The following is a 26289-nucleotide window of genomic DNA, read 5'->3' as shown; positions in this document are numbered from 1 at the left end:
TCGTCTGCCTGTCAAGAGGAGAACTTGGAGATCTCGTGGCCCGTGTCCAGGTGTGTTTCTGCTGTGAGGCTGGTAGGCCTAGGCTCACCTTGACGCCGTCCTTGGCCCCTTCCTGCAGGTAGGGGATGATGGAGTTGTTCCACAGGTCGATGAACCAGGCCCGGAAGTCCTCGATGCCGACGGGGCAGGACAGAAAGAAGCAGGGCCCTGGGAAGAGGAGGGGCCGTCAGGACGGCAGAGACCCCCGCTCTCCCAACCTCGCGACTCAACGCCAGGCAGAGGGGCTCGCACCGCAGGCCCGGGCTAAACGGAGACTGCTGTCGGGACCTCGTCGAGGACGCCCCTAGGTGGATGGGAGATGGGGGGGGCGAGAAGCGGCTCCAGAGTTCCCCAGATACCTTCCCCCCTCCTCCCCAGCACGCGTGAGGAAGGCGAGGGCCAGGGGTCAGCACCCTGACGGCCGACTCAGGGTGTGGCCCGCAGGGACTGAGCGGCACCGGGGCTGCAGACGCAGGGTCTGCGCACAGGAGACGCGCGAAGGGAAGGGAGCCCCCCCCACCCCGCCCCCCGCCAAGCGTGCAGGAGGTGGCGGCGCACCGATGAGGAAGTCTGAGGTGCTGTGCTTCTCCAGGAAGGTGTGCAGGTGGTACCACAGCTTGGGCACCCAGTCCAGCACCCGCAGCAGCTCCTCCCTGTTGGCGTTGACGTCGCAGTCCGACTCCAGCAGCTTCCTCCTCAGGTAGCGGACCAGGAAGCCATTGGCGGGCTCCACGTTGTTGGAGAAGGTCAGCATCCTGCGGCCAGGGGCGCGGGGGTGGGGCGGAGCGGGCGGGGGCACGTCTGGCTCGTCCCCGCCGGCCCATCCCCGCCCGTGCCCCCCGGTGCGCCGAACGCGGGGCCGCACAAGAGCCGACTCTCGATCGGCGTCCCCCCGCCCCCCACCAGGTAACCGTGGGGCCCGCTGGCCTGGACGAGGCGTGTGCGGCAGAGAACCTGAACCTCAGCCACGAGGCCGCACCTCTCCGTGTGTCCGTCCGCTCCTGTCTCGGGGTCCGTCCCCCCCACGGACAGGGCACACACCAGCGCCCTCCCCAGCCCGCAGGGCTCTGCCCCTTCTTGTCCCTTCTGCTGCCCCTCTAGCCACATCCTGGACTGAACTGGTGTACAGACTCTGCGAGGGCTGCCAGGCTCATCCGGGACCATGGGTCTCACCTGAAGCTCAGGTGCAGGCCGTGATTGGGCGTCATCTTTACCGGCTGGTTGGTGGTGCCGATGATATAGGGACTGCGGGAAGAGAGAGGAGAAGGTTCACCTAGATTCGTCTCTGAAGCCTTGTTTTCTGCTGCGTGTCCCTGCCCCCCCCCCCACGGGGAGCCCGCCGCTTGGGCTGGCCCGGGCGCGCCTGCCCACGGCGAGGGGTCTGCGCCTAGTTCCGGCTCACCATTTGTGGTACTTGCACGTCAAGGCCCCGTTGACCAGCTCACTGATGGAGCCTGCTTCACTCAGGTCGTCCAGCAGGATCACCAGGGGGACGTCCCCAGTTCCCGTTTCACGATCTATCTGGTTGGCCAGGTTGGAGAGATACAGCTGCAGATCCTGAAATGAAAGGCAGCGGCGGGTCAGCACGCGGGAGCCGCGAGCCCGGGATCAGCCTTGAAAAGAAGGGTTTCAGAGGAGCTGAGCTGCTTCCAGGTCCCTGGGGCTTGCTGCCAGTTTGATGCGCTTGGACCTGGAGCTACAGAAGAGACCGCCCAGACCCATCAGAGTGGTCCAAAGGCTCGAAGCCACCTTCTGAAGCGCTGGCCCCTAAACCCCACAAGGCTGGGGGCTCACGCTTTTCTTTAATGGGTTTGCACCAGGTTGGCAGCAGGAGCCACACCTAACGGACACACCTCCCCACGGGGCGCCACGTAGGGGGAGCTCAGAAGGCAGCAGGACCCAGCAGGGGACGGCAGGGCACGTGACAGTTCTGAGTGCTTCCCTGAAAGAAGCCGCGTCAGAGAGAAATCCCGGAGAGGAAGGAAATGAAAGAGCAGGGGGGACTGACGAGGTGGGCAGAGGGCCAATGGGACGTGGCGGGGACAGAGTGTGGACCGCGGTCACTGAGGGGCAGGGAGGCCGAGGCGGAGGCGAGGAAGGGGAGGGAGGGCGGGCGAGCGGGCAGCGGCCACCTTGCAGGACTGCTGGTGCATGTTGAACGTGCTGACGATGCCCTCGGAGACCTCGCGGCCCGAGCGCTCCACCAGGTACTCAGCCAGCCGGTTGGTCAGGTAGGTCTTGCCGGTGCCGCTGGGGCCGGAGAGGACGAGGCGCCGGTGCTTGAGCAGGAGGCCGATGTAGTGCTGCATCATGGGCTTGGGGATGAGCGTCTCGAACACCAGGCTGTCCACGCTCTTCTCCTTGAGGCCTGCAGCCCAGCCCCGACGGCGTGAGCCTGGCCCGCCCCGCGGCTCGACCTCCCCTCCCGGGGCCCGCGGACTCCCGTGACCTGGCTCTGGAAATGCGGGGCAGGCCGTGCGCTGAGGGGGTGGGTGCAGGGGACGCCCAGGGGGGCGGAAACGCCCCGCAAAGGACAACATCCCCGGGACAGGTGGGCCGGACTCGCTCATCTTACGGCTCTCGGTGACCTTCGCCCTCCGCCCCTCCACCAGCTCCTGTCGAGGGACGTGGGATGAACCACGTGACGGGTCCCGCCCCGGTCCCGCAGCCCGCAGCCAGAGGCGGGCACTGACCTTTGAGGGAGACTGCTATGTTGTTGACGCCCCGGCGGCAGGGGGGCAGCTCCGGGGGGTCCGAGTCCAGGAGCCGTTTCACGTGGCTGATGCTGTAGCCGTGGATGGACTCGGTGCTCAGCCCCAGTGTTGAGGCTGGGTCCATCTTGGAGATGTAGTCCTGACGGGACAGGAGGAAAGGGAAAGACGTGGTGGAGCGGGACGCACGCACGCACGTGAGGCCGCGAGGAAAGCAGTGTTAGAGGGCACAGGAGTCGAGGGGGAGGGGAGGCGTGATGTCTCTCCCACGGAGCGCTCCTGCACAAAGCCGCAAAGGCCCCCCAGACCCCAGGGCCGTGAGAGGACCAGCAGCCCTCTGACCCCTCGCATCCCTTACCTTGAACACCTGGAAGACGGCGTCATCCAGCAGCTTCCAGTCAACTTTCCCGCTGACCTTGCTGCACCCCAGGAAGAACTCCTGCTGCTTCAGGTCCTGTGAGGCCAAGAGAGACCACGTGAGCCCAGGGCAGACGGCTCCAAGAAGGGGAGACCGTAAAAGGCCTTGGGAAGTGAGTGCTGTGGGTTCGGGGGTCGTCAGAGCCCTGACCTGCTAGGGTAGCAATGACAGTGCCACCGGCCCCACCCCCAAAGTTTCTTACCCCTTTGATGATGTGCTGGGGGGGCATCCTCACCACCACCCGAAGAGTCACCTCCTCCTTCGGACCGGAGGTGCTGATGCCGTCCATGGGGGACAGGTCTGCAGGTGAGGGAGAGGGCTGTTGGTTTGGGGGCACCCCAGGCTTTCCACACCTTCCTGCCACTGTCCTTCCCAAATAAGTTTTTATCTAACCCAAAGTTGAAAGGGGAGACCAAACCTGAACAGTGATTAAGGTTTAGGACCACAACCACCCTCTGTCTCAGGACCCCAGCGCTTGGCAGCGGCACTGGTCCCTCCCTGAGCCAAGGAAGCTGCACCAGAGCGAGTGGGAGCGAACCCTCTCCGTCTCTGCACCCGTGCAGGGCCTTCTCCCCGTCAGGTACCTGTGTCTGCCAGACTCGGGCTGAAGGGATGGGTGAGCGCCAGGCCCAGGGAGCGGCGAGGGGATGGCAGAGCTGACGACCCCGGGACCTGCCCCGGAGCGGAGCCCGCCGAGGGTCCCGGGGCCACCTTCAGCCGGTCGTTCTCGGCTTTCAGCAGGTCCACCTCCAACTGCGGCAGGAACAGGGCGGTCTGGAGCCCCGGCCAGCCGGCCCCGCAGGCGCGCCCTCCCCGCGGCCCCGCCCCGTCCCGGCAGGAGCCCCGCCCACCCGCAGCCCCGCCCCCCGCAGGCGCGCCCCGACCCCCCAGCGGCCCCGCCCGGGGCGGACCTGCATGTTGTGCATGGTCTCCCGCAGCTGGTCCAGCTGGTGGGCCGAGTTGAGCGCTTCCAGGCGGATGTCCGTGAGCTTCATCTCCTTCTCCCACAGCTCGGAGCGCAGCTCCGACACCTCCTTCTTCTCCGGCTCCTCCTCCTCGCTGCCGTGGAACAGCCGGGCGTGGGGGGCCGGGGGAGCGGGGCCCCTGGAAGGAGGCGGGGAGCGCTGGGCGTCAGACGCCGCGCCCGCGGGTGGCGGTCACCGGTGCCCCTGCCCGCGGAGGGGCCGCAGTAGGGGGCACTCACTCGGGGGCCTCGGTGCCCGCGGAGGACGAGGTGGAGGACTTGATGGAGGGCGAGGCGGTCTCCGTGGCCGCGTGCTGCAGTTTGGGGGACGAGGGGGCCGAGGAGTCGGGCGTGGCGATCTCCTCGATGTCAGAGTAGGAGGACGCGGACTTGGGCCCCTTCTTTATACTGAAGGCTTTGTTGAAGGAACTTCGGAGCTAGAACAAAGCAGATCCGGGGAGAGAGCCGTTAGGGCTCCGCGCTGGAGACGGGGAGGCCGGAGGGGGCGCCTGAGACAGGCCAGAGGCAGCCAGTCCCCCCCCACGAGGCTGCAATGGCTTCAAGGGATGCTCGCCTTGAACTCGGGCTCAGAGCGCGGGACTCGCCGCTGCGCTATGGGAACCTCCCGGGCCTGCCCGCCCCCGCGGGGAGCCGCACCCACGAAGGGGGGGGGGCACGGTGTGCACCACTTGGCGGCCCCATCCCGCCGCCTCCAGCAACTGCTCAGTCTACAGCCTGGCTCCCCTGGCCCAGGATCCGCCTCTAAGCAGGGCTCATCGGATCAGAACCTACCCACCAGAAACTGACACTACCACTCTGTGGGATCAACAGAAGGGAGTGGAACCAAGCTTCTTTTAGTGCCTCCTGTGCTCGGCGCACCACAGGATGGTGAAAACAACCAGACACAAGCGCTTTCGGCCATTTCCACTCAAACGTCCCAGCATCTCCTCCACGTACGCGGGAGGCTAGCGTCTGCCTGTGACTGTCTGGATCTTGGGTGCTGATGAGTTGGGTGTTAGGGATGCAGGAGGAAAACCCGGGCTGTCCCACACCCGTCACATGCGTCCACTCAGCATGCACACACGCAGGGACACGGATGGAGCGGCAGCGGAGAGGAGAGTAACGGAGGGGTCAAAGCCAACCAGGTCGCTGGGATGAGAGAAGGGACGGCGGGTCTGAGAAGGGCACTCCTTCTAGGTATTCTCTTGGAGCCAGGGAGGCTGCAGGTGGTGGCTGGCGCTGCAGGGTGGGCAGGACATAAGGAAGACCCACCTGACACAGTGGGGTGTAAGGAAAGGAGTGTGTGTGTGTGTAAGGGACATGCCATCACCGGGGAATCATGGCTCAGAGCGCCACAAAGCACAGTTCTCTGCAGAGACGGAGGCCTGGGAACAGGGCTCGGGCTTCCTGATTCTCCACCCCTGCCGTGTGTGCGTGTGTGCGTGCACATGTGTGTGCACACGCGGGAACAAGTCCTGTGACGCCCGTCTGCCGGGAGCACCGGCCCTCTAAGATCCCCGAGATCCCAAGTGGGGACAGTGCTCTGTGTGGCTCCATGTCCCCAGAGCAGAACCGCTGGGCAGGCAGACTGTGTGGGGTGATGTGGTGAGGGATTCCGTGGTCAAATGAGTTCCAGAAACAGTGGATCGAGAAAAAAGAACCAGGATTCTGTCCTGAGGCAATGTCTCAGGATGTCTCCTGTGTGCACGTGTGTGTAGAACGCAGCGCTCCTCAGATCTGAGCATCTCAGCAGCTGGTGTGGACCACACTTGAGGAGCTGATAAGCTAGTAAGACTCAGGTTTCAGTAATGCCCCTGCCGTCAGGTCCTCCTCCCCCTGCCCCTGGGTCAGGGTCCTCTGACCTGCGCCTCCTGGGTCCGGCTCTAGGGGACGGACCCCTCCCTGCCGGCTGCCCCCTTCTGACCAGGTCTGCGGGAAGCAGCCCGCACCCCGCTCTGCCCGTCAGGACCCCACCTCCGTGTGGCCTCCATCCCCGGGGCGCTCTGCCTGCCTCGGGAAGGACTCTCGTCTGCGAGCTCCCGGAGCCTCACTCACAGAATTCAGCACTTTGGCAACACTGGACTGTTATCAGTTTCGTGTGGACGAGATGTTTGTCTCGCCAGCAATTCTGCAGGCTCCATGAGACCACAGACTCCGTGCTTCCTGTCCTCATGACACCCAGCACGGTGCTGGGGTAGGGTCTGAGTTGACCTTTTGTGTCTGGTTGGCGTTCTGTTCGTCTTAAGACTTTTATACCCTAATCCCTGAAAGGTCTTTGGAAACCCCATACTCAGAGGGCTTCAGGCTTTAGGGTGACCTCAGGTCCCACTCCCACCTCTCTCTGGTTCATCTTACTCCAGAGCTAAATCTTCAGGCTACACCCAAACTGAACTGGCCTCGGGCAACTGTGGTTGAGATAATGCTTGCCCGTGAGTCTCTTCCATTTGGGGTTTCTAGGGTTTGACGGAACAAAAGATCAGGACGCTGGCTTTCTGGACGGGGGAGCTCAGTCTGACCACTTGTACAACAGGTGGACTTTGGGACGAGGCGGGGCAAGAGGAGGCAGAGCTCTCCCACTCGGCCCCCAGCCAGACCTCTCCTCTGTCCTTACGGGGCGGCCGTGGATGGACATGCAAGGGAGGGAGTTAGGGGCTCGGTGGAGGTGGTTGTGGTTAGTTTCGTGAGTGGCTGTCTCTGTGTAGGGGGTGGGGTTTGCTCTGGAGATGGGGAGGGTATGGCAAAGGCAAAGAGGAAACGGAGAGGAGTGAGTATCTTACCTCGTAGACCTGGAAAAAAATAGGGATTTGAAGTCAGCATTTTGAAGGGGGAAAAAAAAAGAAGCAACACTTAATCACTCATTTCACATGGCGGGCCCCTGTCTGGACTACACAAAGGTCTGCGGGCAGGCTCACTGCCTGGGGACAGCGGGTGGCACCTGCCCTTGGGGGACCCCCTCCTCCACACGGGCAGCAGAGGGGCCGGAGGGTCAGAAAGGGCACCCCACGTCACCTTGGGGTTACCTGGGAAACAACCAACCAGCCGAAACAACGCTATCTGGACCAGTCAGGTAATACAAAGGTTCCTTTTGGGGTAATCTGGAAAGTTTCACAAAGCCTCTCGAAAAAGTTGAAGAAATGACCTCCAGGAGCATCTAGGATGAGTGACTTTGTTCATAAAGCCTTCCCTGCACAGTCTGGGAGGGGGTGGGGATGGACAGGACTGTCCCTTCCGAACATGTCCTTCTGCTGCCCTTCGATGTGTGCAGGGTGGGGGCAGGGGCTGCGGCAGACCCTGCTCTGGGCGGCCGCCGCCCGGGGCTCCTATCGGACGGGACTCCTGGAGGCGGATCCTGGAAGGTCGGCTCCCGTGCTGCGGTGGCGTGGCCCCTGCGTCCCACACACCCCCCGGACCTTCACCTACCCAGCTCTTCTTCTTCTTCTTTTTGGCCTCGGCCTCCTTGCCGCTGCCGCTGCTGCAGTGACTGGTGATGCTGTTGAGGCTGGAGATGCTGTCGGAGGAGTTCTGCCTCTTGATGCGGAGCTCTGCGGGCAAGACAGCGGGCGGACACATGGCGTGAAGGAGGGCAGGCCTCGCTGCAGGAGGAGAGGGGGCCACCCCCTCCTCGGCCGCATGATGCGGAGCTCTGCGGGCAAGACAGCGGGCGGACACACGTAATGGGGAGGGGACCACCCCCCCCCCCCCGGCCACATGCTTCATTTTTTTGCATCATCCTCTCCACAAGCCTTTACTGAGTGCCAATTGTGTCTCCACATCCACAAAGGCCAGGGGATAAAAAACACGTAGGAAATGATCCCTGACTCCCAGTCTAGGAGGAAAAAGGCAGCGCAATACTCAGTGGCCTTGGCGTGAGCAGGTGTGACAAGGGGCGGCTCAGGCAGAGACAGTGACCTGCCGCCCTCAGGACACGCGCCAGGGATACTGGCCGCCCCAGGTCCAAGGCCAAGTGCCCCGCGTTTAACCCCAACAAGCTTTAGTTTCTTCATCGGATGGGCAGACAATCTCTCCAGCGCTCTGAGAAGGTCTGTAATGGCACCAAAATGACCCCGTTTTCTACTACAGAGAAGAAAAGGGTTAATAAAGGAGGAAGCCTATGAGTGTTGAAAGAACAGAAGCTCTTCCGGTGGGGACACTGGAAAAGGATTTTAGGGCTGAAAAAAAGCCCCTGCAAAGGCTGTGCAGGAAGCTGGCTCTGCTTTGGGGCCCCTCAGCCGGCTGGGGCGGCAGGGCCCCGGCGAACAGCGAGGGGGGAGCTGGAGGCCAGGCCCGCTAGGGCGAGCCCTGAGGGCCCCCAAAGACGTCTGCCTTGCGCCACAGGTCAGCGGCAGCAGAGAGTCTAAGCAATGGTATACGAGGGCTGGATTTTTAAAACCTTATTCTGAAATCAGGACAGGTTTACAGGACGCTGGGGAGACGTGCACGGGGAGGCTCCACACATGCTCCTCTGGCCCCGCCTCCTCCGGGGTTAGCATCTTGGGTGATGACGTACAACGCCTGACAGGAGCAAGGAGACAGGCAAAGCGGAGGGAACCGGCCCAGAGGGAGGGGCCTGGAGGCGCCCCCCTGCAGCCATCTGTTCCGTGCGGAGCCGTGGCTGGTTCCTCTCTCGCCTCTCCCTGACCAGCAGTGGGTCTTTCAGCTCTGCGTTTCCCTCCCCAGCTCAGGGAAGGCGAGATCCTGGGATCCGAGGAAGGAACCACCAGGCTCCCAAGCACACGAGAGCCCTTCCCCCCATGGCCATCAAACCAAGTTTACGCCGCAGCCCAGCGCCCCCCGTTACTCTGAGAGGTGTGCAGACGTCTCCAGGGAATACACGTGACGGAAGTAAAGGACGTTCTCTCTGGGTGAGAACGGCTCTCTGCACGCGTGCGTGTTTGTTTATATATGCAAAGGAAGTGATTTCTGAGAGGTTTACAAGAAACCGTTAGCGGTAATTACCTCTGGGGAGTGGGGTTTGGAGGGGGGTCGGGAGAGGGCTTTTATCTTTTACCACGCAGCCTTCTGTATACTTTACATCGGGGCTGGTGAGCTTTTCCTGTAAACGTTATGCTGTAAATAAGGCCAGACAGTAAACATTTTATGCTCTGTGGCCATGTGAGCTCTCTCACAATGGCTCGGCAATGCTGTGTGGCGCTAAAGCAGCCACAGATGACACGTCAGTTAACAGGCGTGGCCGTGCTGGAAAACTCTACTTAAAACCAGGTGGTGAGGGACTTCCCTGGAGGTCCAGTGGCTAAGACTCTGCGCTCCCAATGCAGGGGGCCCGGTGTGACCCCCGGTGAGGCAACTAGATCCCACATGCCGCAAATAAGAGTCCGCGTGCCACAAGCAGACATCCCACGTGCCACAACGAAGACCCAGCGCAGCCAAATAAATAAATAAAGACTCAAGGTTAAAACAAACAAACAAAAAAACAGGTGGTGAGCCAGATCTGGCCGACAAGCCATTGTTTGCCAATCCCTAGTTTACATTTTTCTCCAGAACGTGCATTGCTTTTGTGACAAAATTAATTTACAATTAGTTAATTACCCACAAAATGAAAGGCAGCAAAACAAGTGTCTATCATCAGTTCCTTGGAGGTCCAATTAGTTGTGAGCCTATCAATTACTTTTAAAAATATGCTATATAGCACTTTTAAGAGCAAAGGATATGTTTTAGGATCAAACAGTCTTGAAAATGTTAGGAAATCTTCTGTGCGTTTCAACTTTTGTGCCGTGTACATGTGTCACCTATTCACAAGCAAAACAAAGCTAGGCATCATTGCTTTAAACATTAGTTCTCTGACGACCCTAGAAATCCTCCTGACCAAGCTGAACCTGAGTCAACTAGAATGAGGAAAACAAGAAAGCGAAGGACAGCATTCACGTATCCATTCCACACAAATCTCTCTGAAGAGTCAGGCGTGCTCGGGAAATGAGAAGGAGCTCGGTCTCCCAGGTGCATCACTTAGGAGCTGGCTTTGGCAAGTGACGTGTCTCCTGGGATCTTATTCTCAGCTATAAAATGTACTTTATAGGGTTTCACCTGGAATAAACGGGTTAACGTAACTCAAATGCTTAGACCAGCGCCCGGCGTACTGGAGGTACTCAAGAAACGCTGGCTGTTCCTGTGGCGGAAGCTGGGGCAGAGGGGCAAGAGAAGTGACGGGAGATGCGGACACGGCCAGAGAGAGAGCGTGGCCTAGACCAGGAGGAGGGCATGCCGCTGCAGGGCGTGCGTGTGTGTGTTCTCGTTCCCTTTCACTTGCTTTTCTGGAATGTTTCCAACTCACAGAAACACTTAAAGCACAGCACAAGGGAGGACACCCCCCCCCATGGAACAGCTGTGATATTTTGTTATACTTGCGTCTCTGAGGACATTCTCTCTCTCTCTGCATACAGCCACGTGCACACACAGAACATTTTCTTGAACAATTCGAAAGCAAGCTGCACACAATATGACACTTTACCACTAAACACTTCTAAGAATAAGGGCACTGGCTCACAGTGTTGGTATTACACCCAAGCAAATGCAAATTGCAATGATTTCTGATCTTAACTGATGTGACTGGGTCACTCTGGGGGCAGAGTGACAGGAGGACTAGTTAGGAAATTACTGTGATAACCCAGAAGGGGGACAGCCTGAGCCGGGGGGTGGGTGACAAGACAGCATCTGAGGGCTGCACGGACAAACACATCTATGTACGAGTTACGTGTAGAAACTAACTGACCACACGGGGTGGACGGGGAGGCGTAAAGGATGACACTCCTATCAGTGGTTTCGGTGACCAGGCAGGTGTTTATACCTGAAGTGGACAAAACTGCAGAAGGCAAAGGGTTAAGAGGTTGTAAACAGACGCGTGGAATTCAGGAGAGCGACACAGATTAAGAAAAGACACACATAGACGAAGAAGCTGTAAAATCGATCGAGTTAATAAATGAACTCAGCAAGTTTGCAGGATTCAAGATGAATATACCAGAAAATCAACTGTATTTCTCTATACGTGTGATGACTAATCTGAAAAGGAAATTAAGAAAACAACTGTATTTACCACAGTGTCAAAAATTAAATTCAGCAGAAGAAATGCAAGATGTATACTGAAGACTGCAAAACACTATTAAAAGAAATGAAAGCAGATCTAAATAAATGGAAAGGTGTGCCACGGTCGTGGAAGACTCAGCATTGCTAAGACAAAACTACTACAACGTTATAGTAATCAAGCCAGGGTGGTACCCGCTAAGGGTAGGCATGCAGATTAATGGGAATCCAGAAATAAACCCATATATTTATGGTTCACTGATTTCCTACAAGACTGCCCAGATAAGTCAATGGGGAAAACAGTCTTTTCAACAAATGGTGCTGGGACCACAGGACAGCCACTTATACAAGAGTGAAGTTGGACCCCGACTTCACACCATATAGGAAAAGTCACCCAAGGATCTAAATGAAAGAGCTAAAACTATACAAAACTATATAAAACTTTTAGAAGATAACATAGGAATAAATCTTCATGAGCTTGGATCAGGCAACAGTCTTTTAGATACAACACCTAAAGCGCGCACACACACACAAATCGAAGGAAAAAAGATCAATTACACTTCAAAATGGAAAGCTTTGGTTCTTCAAAAGACAGTATGAGAAAGTAAAGACGACCCACAGAATTTGAAACATTTGCAAAAATATTTGCAAATGATATATCTGGTAAGGGTCTAGCATCTAGAATATATTAAAAACTCTTTAAAACTCAACAGTAAAAAGACAACCTAATTGGAAAACAGGCCGAGAATTTAAATAGGTATTTCTCCATAAAGAGACACAAACGGCCAATGAGCACATGAAAAGATGCCCGTTGTATCCTTAGCCACCAAGGAACTCCTAACCCAAATCACAACGAGACAGCGCTTCACATCACCAGGATGGCTGTCACAAAAGAGGGCGACCACGCGTGCTGGTGAGGACTGGAGAGACTGGAACCCTCGGGCTGCTGGTAAGAATGGACGACGCTGCAGCTGTTCTAAAAAGTCTGGCAGTTCCTCAAAAAGTTAAACACAGTTACCATGTGACCCAGCAATTCCACCAAGAGAACTGAAAACATGTTCACACAAAGCCTGTGCATGAACGATCAGAGTCACACGGTTCATAACAGGCAAACACTGAAGACAGCCCAGTGTCCCCCAGCCGATGACGGATGAGCAACGCGGTCCATCCACACCACGGAGTGCTGCTCAGCCGCAAGGACAAATGAAGCCCTGACGCGAGATACGACTCGGCTGGAGCTTGAAAACGCTAAACTAAATGAAGGAAGCCAGTCACAAAAGACCACATGCTGTGTGATTCCATTTCTACGAAATGTCCAGAATAGGACACGCACAGAGAAGCAGACTAGTGGATATCGGGGCTGAGACGAGGGAGGAAGAGGCAGTGACCGCTAGTGGGTGCAGGGTTTCTTTACGGGGCGATCAAAAGGTTCTGGATTTACATAGTGGTGATGGCGGTACATACAACCTTATAAATATGCTAGAAACCACGGACTTGCATGTGTTAAAAAGGTGAATTGCATGGCATGTGAATGAGATCTCAATTTAAAAGAAAAAGATTACAGAAGCTACAGGATAGATGTGAACACCAGGGGAAGTGTGTAGAGTCAGAAGAAAAGAGCTGAGGCTGGAGCCATGGGAAAAATATTTTCCTTGTGATGAGAAAACCCTTAGGATTTACTCTCTCCACCACGTTCACGCAGCCGTGTTACCCGTACTAATCGCGGGCACCTCGCACCCTTGGCGCTGACTTGTCTCCCACCGGAGTCTGCAGGGACCACCTCCCTCCACCCCCCCGCCCAGCCCACCCCGCTCCTGATGTCTTCCAGCGAAGCTGACTGGCTGTGAAATCCACGGCGGACCTGCCAGCCCAGCCCGTGGAAGCCAGGCGCGCTCGGCCTCCGCTGCAGAGGCGGTTCACTCCCCTCGGAGGACCCCCGTCAGGCTCAGGTGGGCTTATACACACATCCGCACGCACACCCTTTCACGTCAAAGCAGAAAGTGCTAGTTTTTTACGCTGCTTTACCTTCTAGAGCAGCTTTAGGTTCGCAGCAGATCTGAACAGAAGGCAGAGGTGCCCCAGCCCTGCCCCCACACAGGCGGCCTCCCACCACCAACGTCCCACCAGAAGCTGCACTGGCTACGACGGAGGCAGCTGCACTGGCTCCACCGCCCCCAGAGCCCGGAGCTGACACCGGGGCTCGCTCCCGGGGCTGCAGCCTGGGGCCTGGGCACACAGACGGGGACACGCGTGCCATCCCTGTATCCTAGAGTGCTGCCACCACCCCACAAGTCCCCTGCCTGTCCCCCCATCCCCTCCCCCACCTGACAACCGCCGCCCTGCCACGGTCCCCAGTCTTGTCTTCTCTGGGCTGCCAGTCACCATCGTGCAACTCGCAGCCTTTCCTGACGGGCCCTTTCACTTCGTAACATACACGTGACACCATCAGCATCTCCTTGGAGCGCCACGATGCTGAGTGACAGCTCACTGTCTGGCCACGGCACAGTCTACTCATCTGTTCGCCTGCTACAGGGCATCTCGGTGGCGTCTGAGTTTTGCCAACTGTGAATACAGCCACTGTAAACATCCACGTTTAGGTTTTGTGAGGGTGTAACATTTCAGCTCTTTTGGGCGGATACCAAGGAGCGTGGCTGCAGACCCGCCCGCAGCAGTACCTCGAGTTTGTAAGAATAAAGTGCGATTTTAACGACTGCCTTTGATGGTCATTTGAGGTCGGAGGCAAGGACCCCCTCCTCTCCCTCACCCCCTGGGGTGGTGGGGTCACGCCCCTGCCACGCCTCAGGGACCGCCAGAGGGCCCTCGCCTTCTGGAAACCTGACGTGGGGCCTGGCACATTCTGGGCATGGAGAAACCCTGCAGTAAGCCTCCTTCCACCCGGCCCTGCGGCCGGAGGACCTACCTTTGGGTGTGGCTTCCGAGGCACTGAGGGCTCCCTGAATGACGGCCTGGGCCTCAGAGTTCTTCTTCTTCAGAAAGTCTATGGTTTCCCGCAAGTCCAGCAGCTCCGTGTCCTGAAAGAGGCATAAAGCGGTGTCACAGGTGGGGCTGGGGGCGCCCGCTCTGGGCCCAGCCAGGGCTGTGCCCGGCTCTCCAGGCCCGACGGGGCGGGCAGGGAATCGGGGCGGGCGGGAGGCCCCGGGCGGCAGGAGGGCGCAGCCCCGCCGCGGACTCACCTTCTCCTCCGCCGTCTCCGCCAGGTGCCGCAGACGGCACGTCATGCTCACCAGGCTCTGCTCGAAGGCCGCCACCAGGTTGGCCTGCAACAGACGCAGATGGGGTTCCCCAGGTGCCTGGGTCTGGGGGAAGGAGGGGACGGCCGTGGGGGCGCTGAGCTGACCGCAGGTCTCGGAGCGGCCCAGCCGCACGGGGCTCCTGAACCCGGGTCCCTCTCTGGGCGCCACCCACCGTGTGCAGAGGGGGGCCCGTCCCCTGCCGGGAGGGAGGCGCCCCCTCCAGGGCTGTCGCTTGGTCCCGGTGTAGCTCCTCCCCCAGGGCCCCCCCGCGCCCCACTCTGCGCCGGTGCTGGACGCCCTTCCCCTGAGCCGGGGCTGGAGCGGCCGCTCCGGCCACCTCGGGGCAATGTTGCCGTCTGGCCACCAGGGGTCGGGCCTGCTCCGCGAGGCTCGAGGGGCCCCCGAGGCCGGGGACGGCGGGCAGGAACTCCCGCTGGGCCGGCAGGGCAGCGGGGCCGAGGAAGCGCCTCGGGGTGGGGGCGGGCACCGTGCACGCGGAGCTCTGGGGGCCTGTGACGCCCGCTTCCTGCCGGCCCGTGCTGCTGCCTCCCTGACACAGGCTGCAGGCCTCTCTGGTCCCGGCTGGGCCCCTGGGCGGGTCTGTGCCACGGCCGGGGGTGCCTCCCCCTGCCGGGCTGCGAGCGCCCGCCTTCCCGGCCTCGGGTCACCTCTTGTTTGGTCTCTACGTCCCTGTCCTCGTGAGAGGCCCCGAGACCCTGAGATGCCGGCCCCTTCCTGCCTGGGGCTCCCTCTCCTCTGCGGAGGCTGCCCCTCCCCCCCCCGCCCCCGTGTCCTGTCCCTTCTCTGAGCCTCCCTCACCCCCATCCCCGCCGGGGAGGCTGTACGGCCTCAGGGCTCAGCCAGGGGTCCGGAGAAAGGCCGGCACGTGGGAGGGGTGAGGTGCCCAGGCTGGGCCCAGCAGGGGCAGTTGGGGCATCCCAGGGAACAGGACACAAGGTCCGGAGTCGGGGGACCCGGAGGACAGCAGAGACCCTTCCAGAGTCCCAGGCTCGGGCCCTTAGCGAACGCCTGCCGCCAAAACTCAGCACCACCGAGCCTGGCGTCCAGCCTGTCCTCTCTCGGCCAAGGGAACCTCCTGCTCTACGAGAGTCACCTGCTCATGCGCCCCCTCGGCTCTGGCCCGGCCTGGCCCCCTGGCCCGCAGGATGCTGACAGGGCGCCGTGTAAACCCGGCCCCTCCCCCGCCCGGTGTCCCGCACACAAAGGTCCTGGGCTCTGCGGTGGCCTCGGTGGGTGGAACACCAGGGACAGGAGAGATGGGTCTCGATTCTGTTACGATTCTTACTGGTCCCCAGGTGTGGAGAAAAGGAAGGAGATTCGCACAAGCCAGTAAGCAGACAACTGACCAGCTGAGAGTCTGGGAAAGACCACAGAGAACAGCCAGGGTGGCCAGGACGCCGCTGCCAGGACGTGATGGAGACGCGCAAAGTTGCGGCAGAATCCTCTACCTGATTCCAAGGGAGACCCAGGCCTGACAGCTGGGCTCCCCAGAGAGGCAGGGGAGAGAAAACACCAGCACTGACTGCGGAAGCTGCAGACATGGTTACTTTGCGCAAACACTTGGAAAGCTCCGCAGATCCGGCTCAGCTGTTGTTTACAGCTTCGGGGGAAAATGGCTCTTATGTTCTCTGTCTGCAGTGCGGTCGTGGAGGAGAGGCTGCTGCGACCTTGTCCGGGAGGCAGCTTCGTCTCTCCCCATCTCGCAGGGTGGAAAAACCAAGGCCGCAGGAAACGCATCCTGAGTGGATGCACCCTGGGAGGCCGAGGGCAGCGGCGAGAACGCGGGCTCCACAGCTGAGCTCGGGGCCCGAGGAGACCAGGCAGCTGTGCGCGCAGCCGTGGTGCGGCGGCCCCCAGATGGGGTTCCAGAATCAGGCTCGGGCCTGCCCCGCGACAGGGCGTGAAGGAAGACACGGACGCACCCCAGGGTGGGGGCGGAGGGCACGCAGGGATCTAGGGTTCTGATCCACTATCCCTGTCCACGGCCAACGGCAAGGCCGCTCCCACCTGCCCGCGGAACCACGGAACAACCTTCTTCTCCTCCTCCAGGCAGCTCGCAGACGGTCGGACACGCACCCACCCAAAACTATTCATGAGGGTGGGGCAAAACTAGCTCCTTATGCACACCCAGACTGAGGGGACGAGAAGGCCCGTCCCCAACGCCTCGGCTGCCTTGGCCTCACAGCCCACGGGGACGCCTCGTGAGACGATGCTCCCCTGGCCGGACGTGTCTCACGTGGGCCCAGACGGCGGCTCGGCCGTCCGCGTCCCCCTGGCACTCACGTTGGCGGACAGCTGAGACGTCAAGGTGGCTACTTTCTCCTGGGATGACTCCAGCTCCCTGCGGAGCTTCCGGATTTGCTGTGAAGGAAGAGAAAGACGCACGTGTGGTGGCAGAAAAGGTGTAAGACGCGCAAGGAGATGGGGCGCAGGGGTGTTCGGAGGCGGGGGCAAAGGCTGGGGACCCTACCTCAGACTGCATCCTCTCCTCAGCCTGGAGAAGGAGCACGGGGGGGGGGCGGGGGGGAGAGAGAGGAGGCGGTTACACGGAGCAGGCAGCGAGCGCGCAGACCTCGCGGAGGCGCACAGCAGGCAGCACACGGACCTCAGAGGCGCCAAGAGGCTGCAGCCCTGCGCTGGGCCTGGCGCCTCACAGGGTGGCTCAGACCCCAGCCCGCGGGGTCGTAACAGGCTTCTCCGGAGCGTGTCACGGCCGCCCTTGCCATTGCCAAGAAGGCCAGGAGATGAAGCCGGCTGATCTGAAGACCAACCCTTACCACCACCAACTTGAAGAGTAAAGCACTAGGCGCCGCCTACGTCCAACAGGCGAACACGGGCCAGGGCCCACGAGGAGCCCTCGGCAGACTCTGCACACCGCGAGGGTCCCGGGGTCCCCGAGCGCTGCCCGGCCCCCCGGCACCAGATGGCCCCACGACCGGGGACCCCCCCGTACGTCAGAGGAGCCACAAAGCTGCCAGGGCTGCTCAGGGACTGGCAGCGAGGCCGAGAAGCGCCCGGGACGGGCCCTGAGCTCCAGGGGCCCCGCCCCCCACCCCCACCCCCAGAAGGGCCCCGGGCGCAGGCGGGTGGGGGCAGGGGGCGAGGCTCTTACTGAGGAGTAGGTGGAGGAGGCACTGGAGGCCAAGGACAGCGCCGAGCCGTGAACTGCAAGAGAAGCGGAACACAGGGGGTCAGCACAGGGCTCGGCGGGGGCGGGTCCCGGGCCCCCAGGTGGGAGTTTGGGTTCTGATTCTGGAGCAGACAGGGAGGACAGGACAGAGGGCCCGGCCGTCTGCCCCGCCGAGGACGCGGGTCGGGCCGCGCGGGCTTCCCCGGGGGCCCAGGCTCTCCATCCGCCGGGCGCGGGCCCCGGGCACGGCCTGCTCCTCCGACCGCGCAGGGTTCCGGCCGAGGAGACGCTCCCGGCAGGCGTCCCCTCCTCCCCCATCAGGAGGGCAGTGTGGCTGCAGAAGAGGCAGTTCTCATCAGAGCTGCCAGAGGGACAGCCGTTCTGCCTGCGCCCCTCTTCTCAGTGGGCACCATTCGGATAAAAAAACCTCCAAGGGCCAGACACCCATTCTGATTCCTCACAAACGACAGCCCTACGGAGAGGCCCGGAGCACGTCGGCACGGAGCGCCCCCGGGATGAGCGCCCTGACGTCGCCCAGGCTCACGCCCCGGAAGCCCGCCTCAGCGCTGCCCGCCAGGCCCAGGGGGCCACCCTGAGGCGGGTCTTCAGAACATTCTCGAAAGAGGGATGGGATGCCTAATTCTCCTACAGGTTGCAGAGCCGCCGCTGCGTCCCTGTGAGGGGGCCTGTCCTCTGACGACCGGGGGGATGGGAGGACGGTGGCGCAGCGCTCCGAGGGCGCCGTCCATGCTGCCTCCCTCCCCCGCCCCCAAAGCCCAGGGCTGGATGGTGCCACCCAAGGTTTCTGGGCCCCCAGACCCTTCAAAGAGACGGGCAGAAAGAGCTGACATGGCCCGACGGGACGTTCTGCGAATCAGACACGTGTGCGGGGTGACGGCGGCGGCGGCGGTGGAGGTGGGGGTGGGGGAGGGGACCCCCAGCACTGGAATGAGCGTGAACCGCGCTGGCGTGAAGTCTCACCGTCGTCCGCGGGGTCTCGGAAGGATCCTGACCGGATCATCCCCTTGGGTCTCTCGGCCAGGGACAGGGTGCTCCCCGTTTGGGAGCCGCTGTACAGCTCGAAGGCCGCCTCATGGGTGGGGATGCTGCTGGAGCGGGTGATTCTTGGCGTGGTGGCCGCAGTGGGACTCACTGGAAGGACAGAGGGTGGGGGACAGGAGGGGAGGGGTGGTGGGAGAAGAGGCAGGGGCGTCAGCTCTCGGTCCCGGGGTGGGGGGTGGGTCGCCAGGAGCAGAGGGGAACGAAGGGGCGGGAGAGGAGGCGGGCGGGCGGGGGTGTGCGGGCGGCCGGGGCTGGGAGGGCAAGCCCTACGAGGACCCTGCGTCTGAACCAGGGGCGAAGAGCGTGGCCTGTCTGAAAGCCCTGCCCTTGGGCCTGTCTGCCCTGGAGGTGTTGCTTTCGAAGGTCAGGCTGGGGGCCTGGCAGCTTTTCTGAAAACGTCACATCACGTGGAGGCGCCCGTGAAAACGGGGTATCGTGTTTCCCCAGCACACGACGGGCGGCCGGCGAGGCCTGAGCGTTCAGAGCAAGACTGAGATCCGAGCGATGAAGAGCCAACGAGAGACGGGGGCCAGGCTGTGGGGCGCACGCCAGGCACCGCGGAGGCGAGCGGGACCCCACGAAGCACGCCGCTCTGGGGGCCTCACCAAACACGGCCCGTGCCCCGCGTTACCCTGGCTGGAAGGTCAGAGCCGGGGAGCGTGTCGGGGAGGCTGTGCAGCCCTGCTGGCCCGCAGCCCTGCCCCTTGGCCCCTGCCTCTCAGGGTGGACGCCCGGGGGGGCTCCTTGGCTACTCCGTGGACGTCCAGTCTCCACGAAGACCCGGGAGAAGAAGGCCCCACCTCTCTCGGGGCCCTCCAGCACACGCGAGGCGATGACCACGGCCTGGCCTGGTCCCTCATCCTCCTGTGCGGTCTCCAAGGAGGTGAGAGCGAGCTGCCCTGCTCTCCCTTTAATGGCCTTTCAGGGACCAGACGACCTTCCCTTCAGCACCGCTCCCTTCTCTAGCAAGATGACCCCGACTCCCAGTTTTCTCAAATCCCCCAGTCTCCCCGCAGGCGTGTCACAGGTCCTCGGGTCTCGCTCAGTGCCTGCCTTCACCCGGCGGAAGGAGGCCGCGGAGTTGCAGACGCAGCGAGGAAGCGACAGGCCGGGCCGGGCACTGTCCTCAAGGGGCCCCCCCAGCCCTCGGCCCCCAGGAAGCAGGGCCGTGAGCCCCTGCCTCCACCCCTCCGGTCTCTGAAGCAGTCGCCTCCTTACAAGCACCCCCTTCTCCTCAAAGGCCAGGAAGAGCGTGGCCAGCACGGTCTCCTCCAGCCCTGCCTCCAGGGCTACGCCGGTCCCACCTCCGCGCTCTGCCGCCCGCCCTCTCGCCTCCCCACCCGCCCGACACTGTCGCGGTGCTGGGTGGGGCAGCTCCCTTCTGGCTGCACCAGGTTCTGCTCTGGGCCTCGGCGTACAGCTTTTCCGTGCCAACACGCAGACTCTCTGGTGCCGCGCGGACCCCGCAAGCTGTGCCCAGGGGCCACCTCTCGGTTCGGGGTCTCGGCGCACGTGGCCGTCCGTCTCACGTCGGACGGATGCACCGAGGCCCGTGAACCAGCCGGTACGGCGCGAGCCAAGTGTGAGACGAAACCCAGGGCCCCGCTGCCCGGCCTCCCCGCACGGCGGCGGCGACGGCAGACGCTGACCTGCGCTGGTGAGCTGGCCCTTGGCGCCCAGGGGCACGGACAGCTCGGACTGGTCGTCGGACTCGGGCGGCCCGCCGGCCGTGTGGGAGTGTCGCCTCTCCCTGGCCTCCTCCTGGGACTGCAGCTGGTACCTGCGGGCGGCAGCCGCGCGCTGGGTCTGGGCGTCCGCCTCCCGAGCTCAGCGGGGGCGGGTGTGCCGGCAGCGGGGGCCGCCTGGCGGGGGGGGCCCGAGAGCAGCACCCTCTCCGACCGTGGGAAGGGCGCGAGGGCTGGGGGCGTCCCCGCAGGGCTCCCCGAGGCAGGGCGGAGAGGACGGAGGACCCCCAGGCCGTCCTCCCCGAGGCTCAGGAAAGAGCTCGGTGGTTCCGGCCACGGGCGCCCGGCTGGAGGGGTCGCCGGACGGCAGCACCTACTGCCGCGGGGGCGGAGGCGGAGCGGGGGTGCCCACCCGCGTGACCGGGGGGGAGGTCCTGGCGGGACGCGGACAGCGCAGGCCGCCGCAGGGACCTCCACCACCAGGACAGAACCCTGGCTACCAGGTGACGCACAGTGAGCCTGGGTGGGCGCCCGGGAGGATGTGCGGGCACCGCACACACACGCCTCGGCCTAAAGGGGCACGGCGTTCACGACCGGGGCCCGGGGCTGGGCGAGTTACCAGGAGCCCAGGTGTAGGAACGAGAAACACACTGAGGGGTTACCTGAGCCCCTTCTTGGGGAGGGTGTTCCGAGCCCGCTGATTACTGTGGAGGGAAAGAGGAGCACGTGGGTTCATCGGGGACGCGGGCTGGGGACCAGGGGTCTGACGGCTGCAACGCTGGGGCTCAGGGCCTCCGACGGTGAGCCCCTCCCCGCCACACGTGAAGGGGAGGGCCGCCACAGCCGCCTCGGGGCTCAGGATTTGAGACATCTACCCGAGCTGTGCGGCGTTTCTCTCTGATTAGTTTTTCCCTTCTTTCCCAAGCAGGGATTGAACCCCGGGCTCTCAGCAGTGAAAGTGTGGAGCCCTAACCCCCGGACCGCCAGGGAACCCCCTCTGATTCGCTTTTAAAGGTCACATTGCGGTGGATGAAAACCAGGATGTGACATAACGGGCAGGACTGGGGGCCAAGGACCAGGAAGCAGAAGCTTGGGACGGCGGTCACCCCGGTCACGGGCGCTGGGACGTGTCACCGGACGCCCGGGCACTGCTTTCCCACGTAGGAGGCGAGAACCAGGATTTAAACACAGAAGCGAGATCTTGCTCCACAGAGCTGCCGGGAGGCAGGAGAGGCTACGTCCTGCGCCGTCGCACGGCCCCGAGGCAAGGGCGGGCTCAGGCGCGGCCCCGCCCACCCACCTGTCCGGCGCTCCGGCTCTGGGGCTCCCGCTCCAGGTCAGCGCTTCGGCGTCCTCCTCTGCGGGCGCGGCGGGAGGCGTGGGGGCCACAGGGACGGGGGCGCTGCTGGGGAAGGTGCCGGGCAGGCTCATAGGCATCTGGAGGGACTCCATGCTCCTGTGCAGGCCTGAGAGCTTGGGGTACATGCGGGGCTCTTTGGGGATGCTGAAACTGCTCATGAGCTCCAGGCCCTGGGAGAAGCTGGCGGAGTTGATGTTGAGGGTGGGGGCTGGGCTGGGGGTGAAGCAGGATGGGAGGGGGCCCCCGGCGGCCGGGCCGGGGGCGTGCAGGTCTGGGACCTTCGGCACGTGGGCGTCACTGGACGCTGGGAGATCCAGGCTGTTGGAGTTGACCTTGTCCAGGTTGGCGAGGGAGGGTGGCTTCGCAAAGCTCTTAGCCGTGGTCCTGGGAGAAGTGGAGACAGAAGAGAACATTTAGGGTCACGGAGTTAGAGGGCAACAGGCAGGTGGGCTCTTAGCCAAATCCTACTGCTGTCTCCTTGCTTTCAGGCTCTTTGCAAAGTATGGGGGCTTCTCTCGGTGCTGCTGTGAAACGGGGGGGGGGAGATCTGAGCCGGGCACCGTCAAGTCTTAACAAAGGGAGACAAGGGTGGGTTTACACACAAATGGGTGTGAACTAAATGCTGTGAAAATAAACAGCAAAACCACCAGGGCAAGTGCTCAGAGAGGCTCAGAGCGAAGCAGAGGGCACTGAGAACAGCTCTGAAAGAGGGAGGAGGAACACAGCACCAGAGGGAGGAGGGGAGGCCCGGAGGCAGCGGTGGGGCAGGCTGCCCCGCCTAGGGAGCGCCAGGACTTTGGGAGGGTGCCGGGCGGGGAAACAGGAGGCGCCAGCCTGCCCGGGTACCTGAGGGGAGTAGGGGGCAGCTCTGCCAACTTGGGGGCCGGGGGCTGGCCCGCTTGGCTTTTGGGTGTGGTCTCCGGGGAGCCGATGCTCTTCAGGGAGATGCTGTCTGGGTCCAGGGCCACAGCCTTGGCCTTGGCCTTCTCCTTCTCCCGGTCTGTCTGGTTGACAGGGGCCGGGGCGGCCCGCCCGCCGGCCACTCTGGAGGGCTCCTTCAGCCGGGAGGGGGTGAGGCTGCCCTGCCTGGCGCTGAGGAGGCTGGGGTCGACACTGCTGCTCACGGGCCGGGGGCCGGCCCGCCCGCCGGTCACGCTCATGGAGCTGGACTTGGCCGGCCGGGGCAGGCTGCGGTACTGGATGTTGGAACGGGCGCCCGGAGCCAGGAAGCCGGGCTCCACGCTGTTGGACACGTCCAGGCTGGTCTTGCGTCCGTTCGCTGGCTTCACAGGGATGCCCGAGGACTTCTGGACCTTGCCGAGCGTGGCTGAGCCCCCGGTCTGCACGACGGTGGCCGTGCCCGTGGCAGGAGGGGGCTTCTTGTAACCGAAGGACCCCGACGTGGACGGGCGCGCGATGCCCGAGGGAGGCTTCTTGGCGTCACCCAGGCGGTCACGGCCGGCGTCTGAGGAGGAGCGCTGCAGGCCCGCGCCCTTCACCGCCAGCTTGCCCTTGTCGGCGGCCTTGCCCTCGGGTTTGCCTGTGGAGGGCAGACAGGCGTGAGCAGCGGTGGGGAGGCCCGCGTCTCCCGCCCCGGGAGGAGGGGCCGTGGGGCTCTAGGACCTGACAGAGGCGGGGCGCGTGAGCAGGAGCCCTGCAGGCTGAGGGCCCTTCTCGCCAGACGGGAGGGCACGCGGGTGGGACTGAGCTCCAGTCACTTGTTTTGTTTCGTGTTTGCTGTTTTCTGCTCCCAGGGGAGGATGTCCCACTCCGGTTGAATCGGCAAAGACAACCACAGAGGTGGCCGGGGAGGAGTTACGTCTGACAACCGGTCCCGGGAGGGAAGTGGGGCGGTGAGCAAAGGACGGGCCTCGGCTGCGTCTGCTGGCCATTAGAGCCTGGAGGGGGGCCTGGCCGAGGCCGGGAGTCACCAAGGGCCACGCCGGGAGCCGCACGTGCTGACACCGTGTCAGGGCCTCCCTGGGGTGGCGAACTGGACCCTCGGGAAGATAAGCACATCACCCGCGCATCTGGGAGAGGAAAGGAACCATCGGACAGCGTGCGCAGGAGGTCAGACCGAGACCCGGCCCCCAGCCCTCCCGCCTACACCTGCGCCCGGGCTTTAAGCCGTGGCGTTCGTGCGCCTGCATCTGCACCACGCACATCACACTGCCCATCCTCCCTGACCCGGGACGGCCTGGGGACCAGGGCCGATGGCGTGTGGGAACAGCATGCAGGGTGAACGGCCGTGAGGAGGGGGAGCGGCCAGAGAAGCGGGACTCGGCCCTGCGCCCCGCCCCCCCACCCGGTCCCTTGTCACTCGGCTCACCTGCAACCTTGAGGGCGCTCTGCGCCGTGTGCGTGATGGGGGAGGTGACGGCCACCGGCGGCGTCTTGCCCTTCTTCAGGGACCCAGGGTGCCCCAGTGTGACGGGCTTCTTCAGTTCACCGACCTTGGACGGGTCGCCGCAGCTCTCGGGCCGCTCTCGCCGCCACTTGGACGCCCCGGGCTCCATCTTCAGGCTGCCGCTGTCGTACTCCAGCTTCTTGGGGGCCTGCTCCTCTGACTCACTGAACCAGCTCAGCCCGCTCTCTGCCAGTGAGCGCTTCTCGGAGTCTGTGCGCAGCTGAAGATGAGAGAGGGCAGAGGGGACGCTCGGGTGGGGGCCGCGAGGGTGGCCCTCCTCCTCCAGAGCAGCCAGTGAGCCGGGCTCACCGCACCCCCGGCTGCCAGAGAGGACAGCGCAGGGACCCTGGGCCGCGTCTCCGCTCCCGGTGGGACAGCGAAGGGACAGCGCAGGGACCCCGGGCCGCGTCTCCGCTCCCAGTGGGACAGCGAAGGGACAGCGCAGGGACCCCGGGCCGCGTCTCCGCTCCCGGTGGGACAGCGAAGGGACAGCGCAGGGACCCCGGGCCGCGTCTCCGCTCCCAGTGGGACAGCGAAGGGACAGCGCAGGGACCCCGGGCCGCGTCTCCGCTCCCGGTGGGACAGCGAAGGGACAGCGCAGGGACCCCGGGCCGCGTCTCCGCTCCCGGTGGGACAGCGCGTAGGGCACCCCTGCGAACTGGCATGGGCGCTCAACAGAGGCCCACCCTCCAGGCAGCAGCTCACGTCTTAGGTGACTGACTGGCACCTAGGGGTTTCTTTCCGACAGCTCGAGAAGGACTTGGCCAAGGGAACGTGGGAACCAGTCCCACGGAGTGGGTGAGCGCAGGTGCCACCCTGCGCGGAGGCAGGGATGGTCTGCCCCGAGGGTGGCCTGGAGAAGGCGCCCGGCGGCGGTACAGCCACATACCACGATAGCGGAGCTCCGGCGGGAGGCCGTGGGCGTGGTCGGCAGGGAGTTGAGCGAGGAGCTGGCGTTGAACTCTTCCGAGCTGAGGTTGTCGGAGGCATCGCTGAGCCCGCTGCTGATGGAGCTGCTCTCATCCCAGCTGCGGGGCAGGGGAGAGAGGCCCGCGTCAGCGCAGGGGCCAGGAGAGAGACGAAGCTCCCACCTGGGGGCAGCGCGGCCGCAGGGGAAAGGGGAAAGCCTGGGGCTTAGTCCTGGGTTTGCCAGCAACGCAAAGCGTGATTTAAACATCGGTGACGTTCTTTCATAAAACGAAGGGACTACACAGGGAACATCTACTCGACACTGTCATAACCTACGTGGGAAAAGAATCGGAAAAGGAATAGATACACGTGTATTTCTAACTGAATCAAGTCTCCTTACAGCTAAAGCAAACGCAACATTGTAAATCCACTATACTCCAATGTATAATAAAAATTAATTTTTTTTAATTTTTAAAATTCTATTTCTTTATTTTTGGCTGCGTTGGATCTTCGTTGCTGCACGCAGGCTTTCTCTAGTTGCAGAGAGCAGGGACTACTCTCTCTTGCGGTGCGTGGGCTTCTCTTGTTGCGGAGCACGGGCTCTAGAGCGCAGGCTCCGTCGTTGTGGCGCGTGGGCTTCGCTGCTCTGCGGCATGTAGGATCTTCCCAGACCAGGGATTGAACCCATGTCCCCTGCGTTGGCAGGTGGATTCTTAACCACTGCGCCACCAGGGAAGCCCCCAAAATTAAATTTGAATTAAAAAAAAAAAACAAAAAAACGGACTAGCTCTATCTGATCAAGGAAGATGTTACATCTCCTTAACAGAAAGGTATATTACAGAGACAGGTAATTCTTGGATCAGTCTAGTCATACAAACCCTTCTTCCGTCCCTATAAAGAGAATCATCGTATCTTTGTTTATTTCTGGAGGTGCTCTCTAGGTATTTCCGCTCCCTTTGCTGAATCTGTCCACACCTGACAACAAGGGCCAGAAAATGTCCGGTCTCGTCCAGGGCTGCTTGGACCTATCACTCCCCCTGCCCCCCTCACGACCGGGTCCACCCCATCCTGCGACCAGGTCCCGCTTCTTAACAGCACGTACGGCTCTTCTGCTAAACGAACCCCACTTCAGGTGCGGGGGCCAAGCAGAGGGGCCAAACGTGTGCTGAATGGCTTCATTTTTCTGCCAAATGCCTGGAACATCAGATGTGTGGTATCTGGGAAATACTGTCATTAAACATCTGTCTGTATGTCTTTGTATCAAGCACCCTGGGGACGTCCCTGGTGGTCCAGT

General features: G+C 62.3%; 1 protein-coding gene across 6 annotated transcripts in view; it reads right to left on the bottom strand.

The window, feature by feature from the left end:
• Positions 1 to 26289, bottom strand: part of NAV1 (neuron navigator 1) — a 203793-nt gene that overhangs the window by 5715 nt on the left and 171789 nt on the right. For 4 of the 6 annotated variants that reach the window (XM_057728533.1, XM_057728536.1, XM_057728537.1 and 1 more), the window contains 24 exons: positions 24976 to 25114; positions 24009 to 24306; positions 22526 to 23219; positions 21620 to 22063; positions 20982 to 21023; positions 20284 to 20414; positions 18554 to 18724; positions 17555 to 17607; positions 16913 to 16936; positions 16726 to 16803; positions 14362 to 14445; positions 14088 to 14199; positions 7553 to 7674; positions 4373 to 4569; positions 4080 to 4272; positions 3753 to 3921; positions 3371 to 3468; positions 3109 to 3204; positions 2733 to 2892; positions 2172 to 2407; positions 1442 to 1596; positions 1213 to 1284; positions 598 to 794; positions 89 to 207 (listed from right to left, as the gene is read on the bottom strand). In XM_057728533.1, the coding sequence (XP_057584516.1) occupies positions 89 to 207; positions 598 to 794; positions 1213 to 1284; positions 1442 to 1596; positions 2172 to 2407; positions 2733 to 2892; positions 3109 to 3204; positions 3371 to 3468; positions 3753 to 3921; positions 4080 to 4272; positions 4373 to 4569; positions 7553 to 7674; positions 14088 to 14199; positions 14362 to 14445; positions 16726 to 16803; positions 16913 to 16936; positions 17555 to 17607; positions 18554 to 18724; positions 20284 to 20414; positions 20982 to 21023; positions 21620 to 22063; positions 22526 to 23219; positions 24009 to 24306; positions 24976 to 25114 (4084 nt within the window). The remainder of the gene's footprint in view (positions 1 to 88; positions 208 to 597; positions 795 to 1212; positions 1285 to 1441; positions 1597 to 2171; positions 2408 to 2732; positions 2893 to 3108; positions 3205 to 3370; positions 3469 to 3752; positions 3922 to 4079; positions 4273 to 4372; positions 4570 to 7552; positions 7675 to 14087; positions 14200 to 14361; positions 14446 to 16725; positions 16804 to 16912; positions 16937 to 17554; positions 17608 to 18553; positions 18725 to 20283; positions 20415 to 20981; positions 21024 to 21619; positions 22064 to 22525; positions 23220 to 24008; positions 24307 to 24975; positions 25115 to 26289) is intronic. The other 2 variants (XM_057728534.1, XM_057728535.1) reach the window with 2 other exon arrangements.

Source organism: Hippopotamus amphibius, chromosome 3 (assembly GCF_030028045.1).
Source record: "Hippopotamus amphibius kiboko isolate mHipAmp2 chromosome 3, mHipAmp2.hap2, whole genome shotgun sequence".
Classification (NCBI taxonomy): Eukaryota; Metazoa; Chordata; class Mammalia; order Artiodactyla; family Hippopotamidae; genus Hippopotamus; species Hippopotamus amphibius.
This window is presented reverse-complemented; position numbering and strand designations above follow the sequence as displayed.